General features: G+C 42.0%; 1 protein-coding gene and 1 long non-coding RNA gene across 3 annotated transcripts in view; both read right to left on the bottom strand.

Moving 5' to 3' along the window:
• Positions 1–3583, bottom strand: part of ERO1A (endoplasmic reticulum oxidoreductase 1 alpha) — a 53716-nt gene extending 50133 nt beyond the window's left edge. Inside the window, exon 1 of one of the 2 annotated variants that reach the window (XM_055536703.1) lies at positions 3042–3583. In XM_055536703.1, coding sequence (XP_055392678.1) covers positions 3042–3155 — 114 coding nt within the window. In that variant the 5' untranslated portion in view covers positions 3156–3583. The remainder of the gene's footprint in view (positions 1–3041) is intronic. The other variant, XM_055536702.1, reaches the window with a different exon arrangement.
• A 3059-nt stretch (positions 3584–6642) lies between these two features.
• On the bottom strand, positions 6643–10935 carry LOC129620396 (uncharacterized). The gene is made up of 4 exons (XR_008698511.1): positions 10092–10935; positions 9765–9936; positions 8145–9633; positions 6643–7481 (listed from the first exon to the last, which is right to left on the bottom strand). It is a non-coding gene; the product is annotated as an uncharacterized LOC129620396 (long non-coding RNA).
• Between the last annotated feature and the right edge of the window lie 4490 nt (positions 10936–15425).

Raw genomic sequence — 15425 nt, 5'->3', positions numbered from 1 at the left:
GAAAAAGGTGTCCATACTGCCTCCATACCTGGCTTCAATATCTCTTCTTGAGATGATTTCTTTAAAATGCATCCTGGGATTCTATGAATTGGGACTAATGTTCAGTTATATTCATTCTCTCTATGGTGCATAATGAGAAAATAATTGTCGAAAAGAAATAAACTCTGAAAAATCTTCACTTACTTCAAGCCCATACCTGCTACAATACTATTTTAATTTAAAGGAAGGGTGAGTCCTTATTTACAGGATTTTTACACGAAACTGTTCATGTGTTAGACTTCACTGACTTGTATACCAAAAGGTTTAAAAAAAAAAAGCCAATTTTCTGTGTAAGAAATTTTTTTTTTTTTTAACATTTTTTAACAGAATGATATGAGTGGCAGTTACGAGGGGGATGAGGAATGTACAAGGGAGACTCATAACTTCCAGACAACTGGTCAGTAATTGTGGACAACTAAACTGAAGCACTATTCTCAAAAGAACTTACAACATACGGTGAAAATGGTTTTACTAGGATGTGATGTCAACTAACAGGCATATGCAATAACTAAGTTTAAAGATTCACTGGGGGGGAAAAATGCATTGGGAACTATCAACCCATTTTTAATTAAGAATATACTTCAGCTAGTGTAGCATTCACATATTTGCTAAGCACCAATTATGCGCCTCATGCGAAGAGTTGACTCATTGGAAAAGACCCTGATGCTGGGAGGGATTGGGGGCAGGAGGAGAAGGGGACGACAGAGGATGAGATGGCTGGATGGCATCACCGACTCGATGGACGTGAGTTTGAGCGAACTCCGGGAATTGGCGATGGACAGGGAGGCCTGGCGTGCTGCAATTCACGGGGTTGCAAAGACTCAGACACAACTGAAGGACTGAACTGAATTGAACTGAATTATGTATCAGTCTGTGTACTCTGGAGTGGCAAGAATTGATACTAAATTGTAATTTTCTAATTAACTTTTTGATCTCTCCAAGTCTGTTCACATTAGGCCTCAATAAATGCCTGTTGAATTTAGTCCAATTATTTGTAGAGCTTTGCACATACTTCAGTGGCTTTCTGAGGTCCAATAACTACATGCTGCTGCTAAGTTGCTTTAGTATGTCTGATTCTCTGCAACCCTATGATTGTAGCCCGCCAGGCTCCTTCATCCGCAGGATTCTCCAGGCAAGAATACTCGAGTGGGTGGCCACGCCCTCCTCCAGGGGATCTGCAACCCAGGGATCACCTGTGTCTCCGGCATTGCAGGAGGATTCTTTCACCCCTGAGCCGCCACGGAAGCCCTAAACACATGCTGCCCTGGTTCAAATCAGAACCCTCATGTACAACAAGCCAGGCGCCCACGCAGCAGTGGTGAGGAGTGATGGTGTGGTAACAAGGCAGAAGTGGTAAGGACAGGCAACAGGAAGGAAGATAGGGCTACAACTAGCAACAAAAATAGAATCAAAAGGACTTTGTGGCCAATGCTAATAGAACCAGAGAAGATTTGAACTTTTATTGCCAAACCTTAGGTGAAAATTTGCTTTTTTAGTTTCCAGCATGGACAGAGGAGCCTGGTAGGCTGCAGTCCATGGGGTCGCAAAGGGGTCGCAAAGCTCGGACAGGACTGAGCGACTTCACTTTCACTTTTCACTTTCATGAACTGGAGAAGGAAATGGCAACCCACTCCAGTGTATTGCCTGGAGAATCCCAGGGACGGCGGAGCCTGGTGGGCTGCCGTCTATGGGGTCGCAGAGAGTCGGACACGACTGAAGCGACTTAACAGCAGCAGCAATATTTATTAACTAAAACAAAAAAAGAACACTGAGGATCCCCGCCTCTCCTCAAGCCCCAAAGAACATGATTTACTAAACTGTGAGCTCTTCAGGGCGAGAATTATGCCACTGTATTTCTGTATTACAAATTCTCAGATCAATTTACATTGTGTTTATAAATGTTTGCTGAATGGATCATTTGCACCTTCCCATTTCTTTCTCCATTTTTAAAATTTTATCTCTCCTTCTGATTTGGTCGATACATACATGTCGATATGTTTGTCTCCATTTTTCTCTTCACATTTATTTGTTACCATCCTCTTCCTCCTTTTCTCACCCCCATCCCTTCCATTACTGACCGTAATGGAACTAAATAAGTTAACAGTAAAATCTACTTAAAAGGAACAATTTGGATACCCATCCCTCAATGTTGTATAAAATGTAGTTTTTATCAACAGAAATCAAACAAAAGGTGACTTTTAATGACATTAAAATATCACATCTCGTGGATGCCAAAAACCTGTACTTTTCTTTGAATATTTTGCTCAAGGAATCCACATGTCTTACTAACCGAAGGAAATAATTATAATAATCTTGTAATCAAACTTGTACACTGAGGACCGGTCTCCCATTTGGGACCAGCAATACGGATGCAGCGGTTAAAGAGTTCCACTACACTCAGAAAAAGGAAAGGACACAGGGCAATAGCGGCCCCAAAGACCCCAGGCAGTTGAGCTTAAGCTTCGTGTGAAAAGCCACACGAAGCCATTCTCCTGCCTGACAGGAAGATCTGAGGGCAGCCCCCTTCAAAAGTCTGTCCTGACCAGAAAGGCTGGAGAAGGGACCCAGCAGAGGCACAGCCCACGCTGTTCCAAGCCAAATTGGAAGTTAAAAAGACCCAGGTTCTGTGAAAATAACAAATTGTGTGTGTGTGTGTGTGTGTGTGTGTGTTCTGTGAAAATAACAAATAGTGTGTACACAAACCAACTAGATAGAAAGAGACAGCGGTGCACCCATACCTCTCGCCCCAAGCCTGATCAGAAGCGCGGGAGGGCGCCCTGACATCGATTCAGGGTCTTCGGGTGGGGGACCTGCTCACACCAACCCAGGAGAGCTGCAGAGGACCCAGCCCCGGCCAGGGAGCAGAAGCACAGGGGGCTTCTTCCGTAAGGGTGGAGAAATAGACACATCTCCTGCGCCCCACCTGCCCGGGCGCGCGGGGCGCAGCGCAAGGCGCAGCCAGGGGTCCCGGGACCCGCAGCCCCGCCGCGCATACCCCTTACCTGGCAGAAGCACCTCTGCGCCGCCGTCTCTGGGGGCTGCTGCTCGCCGTGGCCCGAGCCCAGCAACCCCACGGCGACCAAGAAGCCGATCAGGAAGCCCCGGCGGCGGCCCATAGCCGCTCCAGCCTCTTGTCGTGCCGCGCCTCGGAATCCCCAGCGCTCGGGAGCAGGCCGTGCGTCCGCAGATGAAGCCCGCGCGGGCCAGCCCCTGGCCGCGCCCCACCTCCCGGCCGCCTCCCAGGCCCGCCCTCGTCTCTCCTTCCTCTCAGAAGCTGCCACCTCTCGCTGCAGCCTGCGGACGTGCCGGGGCGCCCGCGCGGGCCGCCCGGGACCTGAGGCCCGCTTCCTCCCCGCGCGTGTGGCTGACGCACCAACCTTCTTCCCGACTCCGCCTAGCCCGGAGAGCCGCGCCCGCCCCCGCCCCGAGTCCCCTGAATGCCCCGGGCTTGGGTACTCGACCAGGCTGCCGCCACCAGCCCTGCGCGGGAGTCGGGGCCCTCCCAGCTCCGAGAGCCCGAGCCAAAGCCGGAGTGGTCTGTGTCTCCCGGCAGGGCCCCGCCCCAGCCTCCTCATTCCTGGCCAATCCTTCCGTATCTCAATGCGAGGAAATCAAACCGTGAATTACGTGTCCACGGTGGCCCTGGCTGAGTCATAAAGCTGAAAAGGATACTTGTGATCATCGATACCAGGGCTACGTATGTTGATTTTCTAATAGTTACGTCAAAAGAGCAAAAAGAAGCAGGTGAAATTAATTTTAACAATAGATTTATTGAAACCAATATATGCAAAATATTTCAAAAAAAACCTCAATATTCAACGATTCATAATATATTTTACATTTTTAACTTTGAAATCTGTCATGTATTTTATACAAACTAGCCACATTTCATAGTCAAGTGTGGGCCGAGGTGGGAGATCACTCTATTTTATAGGAGGAAACAGGCCCAGAGAGGTGAGGGGATATGACCTAGGCCTGGCAGCTGGTGTGAGACAGCCAGGTCCTCTGAGATCAGCCCCGGGACTGGTCCGTCAGCTATTTTTGTTTGTTTCTTAAAGGATATACTTTTCAAGGTGAAACTGGAAAGCTCTCCAATGTCTTACACATTGCATTAAAAGTTAAAATATTTCCGTTTATTTTTTTGTAAACCATTTTTTGTTTTTTCTTAAGAAGTCATCACTTATTGACTTAACTCTAGAATATGGTAGACTTAAAATAGGTTTTATACTCCTATTCTTCTAACTGAGAAAAATAGGCATAAATTTATATACATATTAAAAATCACTTAATGTGATAGAGGTGAGACTCATACCCTCTGCTCTGTCCATCGATGCCAGTGAACATGTAATTAAAAAGTCACCAGTCATCTGATACCCTGGTGGACCGGAGTAGCTCTGATCCTAGTATTTACAACATGCTGCTGCTGCTAAGTCGCTTCAGTAGTGTCCGACTCTGTGCGACCCCATAGACGGCAGCCCACCAGGCTCTGCCGTCCCTGGGATTCTCCAGGCAAGAACACTGGAGTGGGGTGCCATTTCCTTCTCCAATGCATGAAAGTGAAAAGTGAAAGTGAAGTCGCTCAGTCGTGTCCGACTCTTCGCCACCCCATGGACTGCAGCCTACCAGGCTCCGCCGTCCATGGGATTTTCCAGGCAAGAGTACTGGAGTGGGGTGCCATTGCCTTCTCTTCTACAACATGCACGTTAATACAATCACTCTGTTTTTACCTGGAAAGTTGTCTTTTCATTATACTGTGTATGGGTTCTCATATCCCTCTAGGGACAGACCTAATTCATTCGATCCCTCATTATGGGTCTTCCTGGTTTCCTTTTCACCTGGTTCCAATGTCTAAATTAATTTCAATTCAATAAACTTATACTCTGCCGGAATGAGCCTGACATCAGAGATACAGAGATGTATGAAAACCAGTCCCTGCACGTGGATGGACACCCCATGGACTTTGGCATGTCATCTTTTATGACAGTTTTACTTTATGTCTCTATTACTGAATTGTGATCTCTTTTAACTCCCTAAACAGGGATTATGCCTGTGACTCCCGAAAATATTTGCATGCACTTGTAAAAATGAATGAATATATTTCACATGGCTAGAGTATTAACAGGCTTCACTGGTGGCTCAGACAATCAAGAATCTGCCTGCAATGCAAGTGACCTGGGTTCGATCTCTGGGTCAGGAAGAGCCTCTGGAGAAGGGAATGGCAACCCACTCCAGTATTCTTGCCTGGAGAATTCCATGGACAAAGGAGCCTGGCAGTCTACAGTCCATGGGGTCGAAAGGAGTTACACACGATTGAGCAACTTTCATTTTCAGAGCATTAATGTCTGAAGATTAAGCTATCAAAATGAGAGACATCATATGAAAACGGGGAAACTAAATAAACCCTAAAATTTCAGAAAGAAGCAATCTCAACATGAATCAGCTCTGAATTTCATGCTGATGTAATAGCCCGAAATTTGGAAGAGTTTAAAAATATCAATATTCCCATGAAAAAGGCTCTATTTCATGACTTAAAACTCTTGCCCAGAACAGATTTCTAGCAAACATATCAGAAACAATCACCATTTAAGATAATCTTTTTTACTTTATTGTCTGCCCCCGGCCCGCCTTATTGAAGTATAATTGACAAATAAAATTGTAAGATAATTAAAGAGTATATCTTGGTGATTTGACATACATAGACATTGTGAAAGGATTTCCGCCATCAAGTTAACACATTTATCATCTTACATATTTATCCTTCTTCCCTCCCTTGGTGAGAGTATTTAAGTTCAACTCTCAGAAAATATCAGTGATACATTACAGTGTTATCGACTATGGCTACCGTGTTACACAGTAGATCCCCTAACTTTATTCATCTTATAGCTAAAAGAATGAACCCTTTTACCAACCTCTTCCTGCTTTCCCCACCCTCTTGTCCCTGCCAACCACTTTTCTACTCTCTGTTTCTATGAGTTTGACCTATTATTATTCTACATATGAGTGATGCCATGCAGTACTTGTCTTTGTCTAGTTATTTGACTTAACACAAAACTCTCAAGGCCCATGCATGTTGTAGCAAATAGCAGGATTTCCTTTCTCATGCTAAATAATAGTCTGCTGTATATGTATACCACATCTTCTTTATTCATTTATCCATTGGCAGATACTTAGGTTGTTTCCATACTTTGGCAATTGTGAATAATGCTGGGTGAATGTGGAAGTACAAATATCCAGGGAATCCCCTATTTGCCCAGTGGTTAAGACACTGTGCTTCCAATGCAGGGGGCACCGGTTTGAGTCCTGATTGGGAAAGTAAGATCCTACATGCTGTGTGGTGTCAAAACCAAACAAAAAGAAGTATAGATACCCAGGTATAAACCCAGAAGTGAGATTTCTGGATCTTACTTTATTGTCTTGATAATTATAATTATTCCTTTCACATTTGTAAGGGATTTTAGATTGTATAAATGTTTTTACATATTTGAATGTTTTATACATATTACAAATATTACTGACATTTCCTTGAGGATTCTTTGGGTTGGTCCTTTGTGTGAGCTCACTTCTTCAACTCTGCCTGCTCTGGCATCATCTTGTCTACATTAAGGTCCATGATAACTGATTAGTCATCAAATAACTATTTAAAGAGCATCCACAGGGTACATAGTTCAACCTTGGATTTCTGAAAGTCCAGCCTCTCATTTATTATAACTTCACTAAACAGTATCAAATGTTTTAGAGATGAACAAGGTCACCACCTTGTTATTCTAATACTAGCAGTCATAACAATAACATAACTTAGATTTAATGTACACAGCATTTCTTGATGGAATTTTGATTACTCTGCAAATAACAGCTATTATTATTTTTTTAATGACCAAAGCAGGAAATGGCTTGAGGCCAATTTCTCAAAATGGGACATGGAGATTTTTGTAAGAAGCTTCTAGCTACATAAAACAATTTCTGACATTGAATAGACCAGAAGGAAATGATTAAGGGAAAAAATGTGGTCAAGGAAAAAGATTGTGATGATACACAAGAGGAAGAAAGGCTAAGTAAAAATCTAAAAGGTTTGTGCTGATATTTGGTTAGATCTATTTATGTAATATTTACTGAATGTGTGTGCACATGCCTTATCAGTAGACTTTCTGTTGAGCTGCTTGAGATCATCTGAGTTGGAGAGTTGTTTTGCTCAGTCGCTAAGTCACATCTCTTTGTCACCCCAAGGACTGTGGCCTGCCAGGCTCCTCTGTTCATGGGACTTCTCAGACAAGAATACTGGAGTGGCTTGCCATTTCCTTCTTCAGAGGATCTTCCTGACCTAGTGATCAAATCTGCGTCTCCTGCATTGGCAGGCAGATTCTTTACCACTGAGCCACCAGGGAAGCCCAAGTTGGGGAGAGCTGCCATCTAAGTTCTGTCATCATCTTCTTTACCTCGGGTTTCTGAAAGAGCAAACTATATATAGTAACTGACTTCACTTCTTAATTTCCTGTTCACACTTTAGCCCATTGTGTGCCAACTCCACCTTCCTACTCCTCTTTACCTGACCTTCTTATCACCAAATCCAATTACCATTTTTCATTGAAATCATAACAGCTTCATTGCTTTGACAAAGCTGATTCCTTCTTCCTTAGATTCAATTTTCTATGTGGCAAACACTCCAGATCCTCCTTATAGTCGTCTGATGTTATGTAACTGTCTCCTTCGTGGGCTGTCCCTGAGCCTTCCTTTAAGATGTGAGTCTTCCCCAGGATTCTATCCTTTCTCCAGTGCTTTTCTTTATCTATACTCTACCTTGGAGAAACTTGCCCAATCTCATGATTTTAAATATTTCCTTTATGCTACTAACTCCCAAATCTGTTTTTCCAGTTCAGATCTCTCCCTTAAGCTTCTGTGGAACACAGCCATCTGGTTTTCTCACATTTGATTACATTACCACGTACATATGTAGACAGCAAGAAATCAGGAATCAGTCTCAGTTTCCCCCTCTCTTTCACCTTCCATGATCTACTGATCAATCAAATCCCACCAGTTCTGTCATCAGTTTATTCCCTTCTCACCATCCTTATGACCTAGGACTAGTTTCAGCCCTGACTGTTGCTCACCTGATTTATTACAATATTTCCTTAACCGATCACCCAGCTTCTAGGCTTGTACTCTCAAAAAACAGTCTTCCCTGCTAACCTGATTTCTTAAAAATGTAAATTACATCTCTGTCTAAAATCTGCATGCTCTTGATCTGGTGCTTCTGAAGAATTAAATTCAAGATTCGCAGCACAACATTTAAGGTCCCCACTATTTCTCCAGCTTCATCTCCAACACCTCTCTGCCTTATAGCTAGTGAACTGCTATTATCCCCATAGAGACCTTGCTGGGCTTCCCAGGTGGTGCTGGTGGTAAAGAATCTGCCTACCAATGCAGGAGACATAAGGCATTGGGTTCGAGCCCTGGGTTGGGAAGATCTCCTGGAGGAGGAAGTGGCAACCCACTCCAATATTCTTGCCTGGAGAATAGACAGAAGAGACTGGCGGGCTACAGTCCATAGGGTTGCAAAGAGTCAGACATAACTGAAGAGACTTAGCACGCATGCACAGAGAGCTTGTATCCAGATGCCACATCTTTGCTCCCCCTATTTCCACCCCTGAAATGTTTTCTCCCCTGTCCCACACCCATCAACTTAATACACCTGGCTAATTCCTTTAAGGGGCTTCCCTTGTGGCTCAGCTGGTAAAGAATCTGCCTGGAATGCGGGAGACCTGGGTTTGATCCCTGGGTTGGGAAGATTCCCTGGAGAAGGGAAAGGCTACCCACTCCAGTATTCTGGCCTGGAGAAATCCATGGACTATACAGTCGGGCACCACTGAGCAACTTTCACTTTCACTTTCAACTGCTTACCTGTGGCGGATTCATTTTGATATTTGGCTAAACTAATACAATTTGTAAAGTTTAAAAATAAAATAAAATTAAAAAAAAAAAAAAAAGATTCAGCTTAGGCAGCTGCTACCTCCAGGAAATCCCCCCAACCCCTCCTTTATGGTTGTATAGATTCCTCTTCTTTGGTCTTATAAGAGCATATAATTGTGCCTACCACATGGAATTAAATATAACTTACGTATAGGTTTTCCACATTCAACAGGCAAGCAGGGAACTTGCCTTTGGTAGTCTCAGTTTTCCCAGCACTCAGCATTATGTTTGTGCTTCACAAGATGACCTCTGAGTGAGTTAGTCAACTTACAAACAAATTAACTAACGAACGTAAAAAGATACTAGCAGCATGAGATGTCACAGGGCAGTGTATGATTACAATCCAAACAACCACTTATAAACTTAGAAACAAAGCGATCATTTTGGGCAGAAGTAATTTTGGATCAGGGAGAGGACAGAGCAGAATTGGAATTGACAACAGAAAATTAACAAAAGGTATGGATGTGGGAAAACTGATGACAGTAGAATCTCAACTACTAATTGATTCATTAGAAAAAATAAAAAAAGGTTATCTAAAATTCATTTAGAAAACATCTCAAGATCAGGACTCTCCAGTCAAGAAACAAGGGTGGCTCTAGACTCAGCATGATTCCAAAGAGAGAGGAAATTCTAAAAAGAAAAAGTGTAGATTAAGTGAAATCCCTCCATGCTAAATGTTAAAACTCCTCCCCCACCTTCAGCAGACCACCTGTAATGCTCAGTTTCAAAACTGCAGAACTTATATACTTCTTTCCACTCACCTCATCACTCCTGATCCTTTTCTCTTCCATTCTAGAAGGCGACTGGAGTCCCTGGTGATCCAGTGATTAAGAATCTGTCTTCCAAAGCATGGGATGCGGGTTTGATCCCTAGTAGGGTAACTAGCAGGCTGAGACAAACAGCTTGTGTACCCCAGTGAAGACCCAGAACAGCCTAAAAAAAGAAAAATAAAAGGGGATTGGAGAATTTTCTAGGAATAAACAATGGCATCAAAAACAACAAAACAGCTGGTCCCCCCCACTCACACTACTGTTTTTGTTTTTACTTTAGTGCCTCACTCATTCTATGATCAGAAAATTAAAGCTCACCAGATTAAGGAAAGCCTCTAAAGTAAAATAGACCAAAATAATTGGGGAAAAGGGAACTTTGGAGAAACAGAGAGGGAAGAAAGGAAGACAATCAAAAAGCTATACCAGAATCATCAAAGTCATAAGAACGGGATTACATTAAAAAGAACAAGCAGGGAACAAGGAAGAGTTCTTGGAAACTAAATATATGGTAGCTAAAATAAGAAGTTTCAATAGAAACACTAGAAGAAATATTGATGGAATCTTCTAGATAGTGAAATAAAAAGACAAAGATGCAGAAATAGATAAGAAGAGATGGGGAAAAAATAGAGAATTAATTCAAGGAGAACAGTCTGACTAATAAGAGTACCATGAAGGGAGAACATACAAACAGAGGAGATAATCTTAGAAGTAATTCAATAAAATAACCAAAATGGAAGAATGGCTATCTAGATTCACTGCGCACACTGAATACCCAGTGGATAGAAAATTCTCCTAACAGAGGCAAAAAGTTCAGAAAGAAAACAGAAATCCTGGTTTCTGACAAAAGATTGAGACTCAGCAAGGCGCTGCAGAAGCCCTGGAAGACACAGGACAACGGAGCAAGGCCTTCAACATTCTGAGAATTTTATAGCCAGTTACAATGTTAAGTAGCAGAGCAGAATTAAGATATTGTTAGAGAGGAAGGATAATGTACATTTTTACTCCTTTCTCATAAAATCACTGAGAGGATATGATCCAACCAAAAAAAGGAATAAGCCAAAAATGAGGAGACCTGGGTATCAGGAAAGAGAAGATAGTACACAAGAGAGGGGTTAGGGAAGTTCTAGAAGAGAGTTATGCAGCATCCCTACAGAGCGCAGATTAGAGCAAGAAGACAGTGGCCTCCAGGAGGGGTTTCTCCAGGAAAATCAGGACAGGAGGGATACTTGATGTGACTCTCTGAAAAACACTATTCAGAGAAAAAGTGATTAAAAAAAAAAAACCCAACTAAACACTTTTTTAAATGAGGCAGCTTTTAATCACAGGAAGTTCAAAACAGTTTTACAATAAACCTAATGTAACTATAGCATATTGTTTGACTTGGGTGGCCTCATAATAAGATAAATACTGGACAGCAATTTAACCAAAACTTATGTATATTGTATATGGGAGGTGGAGGTAGGGAAAGTGGGAATCTGGAATAATACAAAGGTGCTGAGTCTTTATCTTATTAGGAAGTCAAAAGATAAATCCTAAAATTGATCTAACAAGAAATAACAGCATAAGCATATTACTTAAAAATGTGGTGGTAACCCCCCCCCCAAAAAAAACATGTTAAGGAATTAAAGAATGGATCTCAGGGGTAGAAAAGGATGGGGGAATGGACTCTTTTTCGATCTAAACCTCATAGTACTTAAAAATTTTTTATGTATTACCTTGATCAAAAAAGGGTATTTCCCACAAGTCTAGGAATTCCAACTTCTTGTTCTACCTCAACATTTTACTGGTCAACCATAGATGCATTCAATTAAGAGCATTCTGATAAGTATTTCAGGGTAGATACTTGAAGTGGCAAATTTCTAAATATTCTAGTGTTGTAGCTGGCGTGTGAACAAGAAAAAGTAGTTGCCACCTGCCTATCTGGTATTGTTTCCCAATTTCTCTCTAGAAAAATATTAGTTCTTATTGTATTAGTTATCCTTCACCATGTAACAAATGATCACAAAACTTAGTGGCTTAAAACAACAAACATTTATTATCTTCAGTTTTTGTAGGCACTGTTACTTGCCCATCTGGTACTGTTTCCCAGTTTCTCTCTAGAAAAACATTAGTTTTTATCGTGTTAGTTGTCCATCACCATGTAACAAATGATCACAAAACTTAATGGCTTAAACAACAAACACATTATCTTCAGTTTTTTGGGTCAGCAGTTCAGGAACAGCTGAACTGGGGTGCATGACTTACTTCTCATGATGTTGCAATGAAGCCGAGAGCTTCAGTCATCTGAAGGCTTGCCTGGGCCTGGAGGCTCTGCTTCCAAGATGGCTAACTCACATGGCTATTGGCAGAAGGTCTCAGTTCCTTGATGGCTGCTCCTTCCCATCTGAGTCTCTCCACATATCTGCTGATGTGTCTTCTTAGTGTGACAGATGGCTTTCCTCAGAGGGAGTGATTCAAGTCAGAGTACGGAGCAAGCCTGAATGCCTTTTAAGGCCTAGTCTCAATGCCTGTGTACCATCACTTTCACTTCATTCTATTTGTCCAAAACATGTTGCTAGACCCAGGGGAAGGAAATTAGGCTCCACTTCTTGAAGTGGGAAATATCAAAGCATTTGTGTACATATTTTAAAACCACAACACCTATCAATGCTACATTAGGTTAGGAGACTATCTGTAAATGATTTATTGAGGATCTAAGTACATCTCATCACTGTTCATTATGAAATCACTTTTAATGATCCTTTCCTCAATAACTAAGATATGGCCTAACTTCTCACCTCACTTCTTCTCTGTTCTGTAATATTTTAAGTGCCTTGAGAACTGATGACATTTCTTAGTGTTTTTGTATCACTGTATATCTATCACAGTGTTTACCATATTCACAAATTTATTCAGTAGTATATATATGTGTGTACGTGTGTATAGATGCTTTCAAATTGTGGTGCTGGAAAAGACTCTTGAGACTGCAAGGAGATTAAACCAGTCAATCCTAAGTGGTGCTGGAAAAGACTCTTGAGACTGCAAGGAGATTAAACCAGTCAATCCTAAAGGAAATCAACCCTGAATATTTATCGGAAGGACTTATGCTAAAGCTGAGGCTTCAATACTTTGGCCACCAGATGTGAAGACCTGACTCATTGGGAAACACCCTGATGCTGGGAAATAGTAAAGGCAAAAGGAGAAGGGTGTGGCAGAGGATGAGATGGTTAGACAGCATCACCAACTCAATGGATATCAATTTGAGCAAACTCTGGGAGATAGTGGAAGACAAAGGATATACAGTCCCTATGCACGTGTGTGTGTATAAAACCATCTTCTGAGGATACAATAATGAACAAGAAATAGTCATAGTTCTTGTTCTCTTAGAGTTTACAGTCTCCTGGGGGAAAAGACACATTTAATTGCATTTAAATATTTGAGCACACTTATGAATGTACACTTACCAATTAAGTTACATTTTCTGATGGACAGGGATAAAGTCTTAGAGGTGTATATAAAAAAGGAGCAGGACTGTTCTGTTGTAGGCATAGAGAAAATAGATAGGAAGTTCAGCTGAAGGGGAATTTTGCCAGATGGGTGAACAAGAGTCAAAGGAGTGTAAAATGTTGGTCTATGTTGAACTAACACACCAGTACTTATAAATATTTATTGAATTGAATCAAACTGAGGTGCCTTTTTTCTTCTTTGCCTCTTCTTCTCTTCTTTACTTCTTGATGTCAGAGGGGAAATACTCTGGTATGGATAGACTAGTTAGACCAGAATAATTGCACCTGAGTGGGAGAAGGGACTAACCCTGCTCAGTCCACCTTCCTTGTTTATTGTCTAACTGCAATTTCCAGTTATATTTGGAAAAAAACAGAATAGAATATTCACACAATGTCCATAAGATTTTTTCCCAGTAAATTCGAAGACATCTTTTATATTTTCTAATATTTTAATTTCCTAACAAAATTTTTGGTAGTTAAATTTACTTGAATTTGAACTTCATATGCATACACAGGATATACCTATTTAAATTCAAACATCAGAGCCGCTGGATGAGATGACAGCAAATGGAGTCGGGAATGCGACTGATTCTGTTGAAACAACTACAAATTCTCTCCAGGAATAATGCTGAGAAGAGGTACAGCAATGTGGATCTGTACCACAAAATTTGAGGTCATTACTACTCTTAAAATAAATAATTTAAAATAACACTATTGAATACTTGGGGCTTCCCTGGTGGCTCAGTGGTAAAGATTCTGCCTGCTAGTGCAGGAGATGCAAGAGACATGGGTTTGATCCCAGAGTTTGGAAAAGCCCCTGGAGGAGGAAATGGAAACCCAGTCCAGTATTCTTGCCAGAGTAAGATACGATTGAGCATGCACACATGTATTAATAGCTTAGAGGCACACTGTGTTATTTAATACTCATAACATCCCTATGAGATAGGTAAAACATTATACTCATTTTACAGAGATTTTTGAAAGATTCATTTGTCCAAAAGTGCAGAAATCTTATAGACAGTTCTATCAGGTTTCACATTCCTTACTCAGCCTACTTCATCATCTTTATCTTGTGCCCCTCATCTCCACAACTCATCCCTTCCGGTCTCATTGGCCTTCTCTCTGTTCCAAGAAATGAGCCAAGCCCCTTTCACCTCCAAAATCACTGCAGATGGTGACTGCAGCCATGAAATTAAAAGACGCTTACTCCTTGGAAGGAAAGTTATGACCAATATAGACAGCATATTCAAAAGCAGAGACATTACTTTGCCAACAAAGGTCCCTCTAGTCAAGGCTATGGTTTTTCCTGTTATCATGTATGGATGTGAGAGTTGGACTGTAAAGAAAGCTGAGTGCTGAAGAATTGATGCTTTTGAACTGTGGTGTTGGAGAAGACTCTTGAGAGTCCCTTGGACTGCAAGGAGATCCAACCAGTCCATTCTAAAGGAGATCAGCCCTGGGTGTTCTTTGGAAGGAATGATGCTAAAGCTGAAACTCCAGTACTTTGGCCACCTCATGTGAAGAGTTGACTCATTGGAAAAGACTCTGATGCTGGGAGGGATTGGGGCAGGCGGAAAAGGGGACGACAGAGGATGAGATGGCTGGATGGCATCACCGACTCGATGGACGTGAGTTTGAGTGAACTCCAGGAGTTGGTGATGGACAGGGAGGCCTGGCCTGCTGCCGATTCATGGGGTTGCAAAGAGTCAGACACGACTGAGCGACTGAACTGAACTGAACAGCATTTATTACACTTTGAAATCTTTTTTTTTTTTTAATCTTCCCACCAGATCAAATCCTTAGTACTTCATTCACTGAATGAAGAAATAAATCAATAGCCTACTCCTTCTGTACCTGGAGATCCTAGATAGTATTGTGTTATACCAACAGGTATACATCGAAAAGCCATCAGCGCTACTTAGAGAAATATGTATATTCTCTATTTTACTCTCATATTAATTTATTACATTTCTTTAGTGGTTCCAGGACAGCATGACTTAAAAACACCAAGGCTTCTCAGGGGACAGCGCCCTGCTCTACCCAGGCCGACCAGCAGAGGACGGTGTAGGTGGAGGTCTCCTTCCGCGGGCTCCGGCGCCCTAGACGCAGAAGTTGGAGAAGAGCAGTGAAGAGGCGGAGCCAACCCGAAAGGGCGGGGTCACCTGCG

The sequence above is a fragment of the Bubalus kerabau genome, chromosome 10 (assembly GCF_029407905.1).
Source record: "Bubalus kerabau isolate K-KA32 ecotype Philippines breed swamp buffalo chromosome 10, PCC_UOA_SB_1v2, whole genome shotgun sequence".
Lineage (NCBI taxonomy): Eukaryota > Metazoa > Chordata > Mammalia > Artiodactyla > Bovidae > Bubalus > Bubalus kerabau.
The sequence above is the reverse complement of the archived record's forward strand: the minus strand, read 5'-3'. Positions and strand labels throughout refer to the sequence as shown.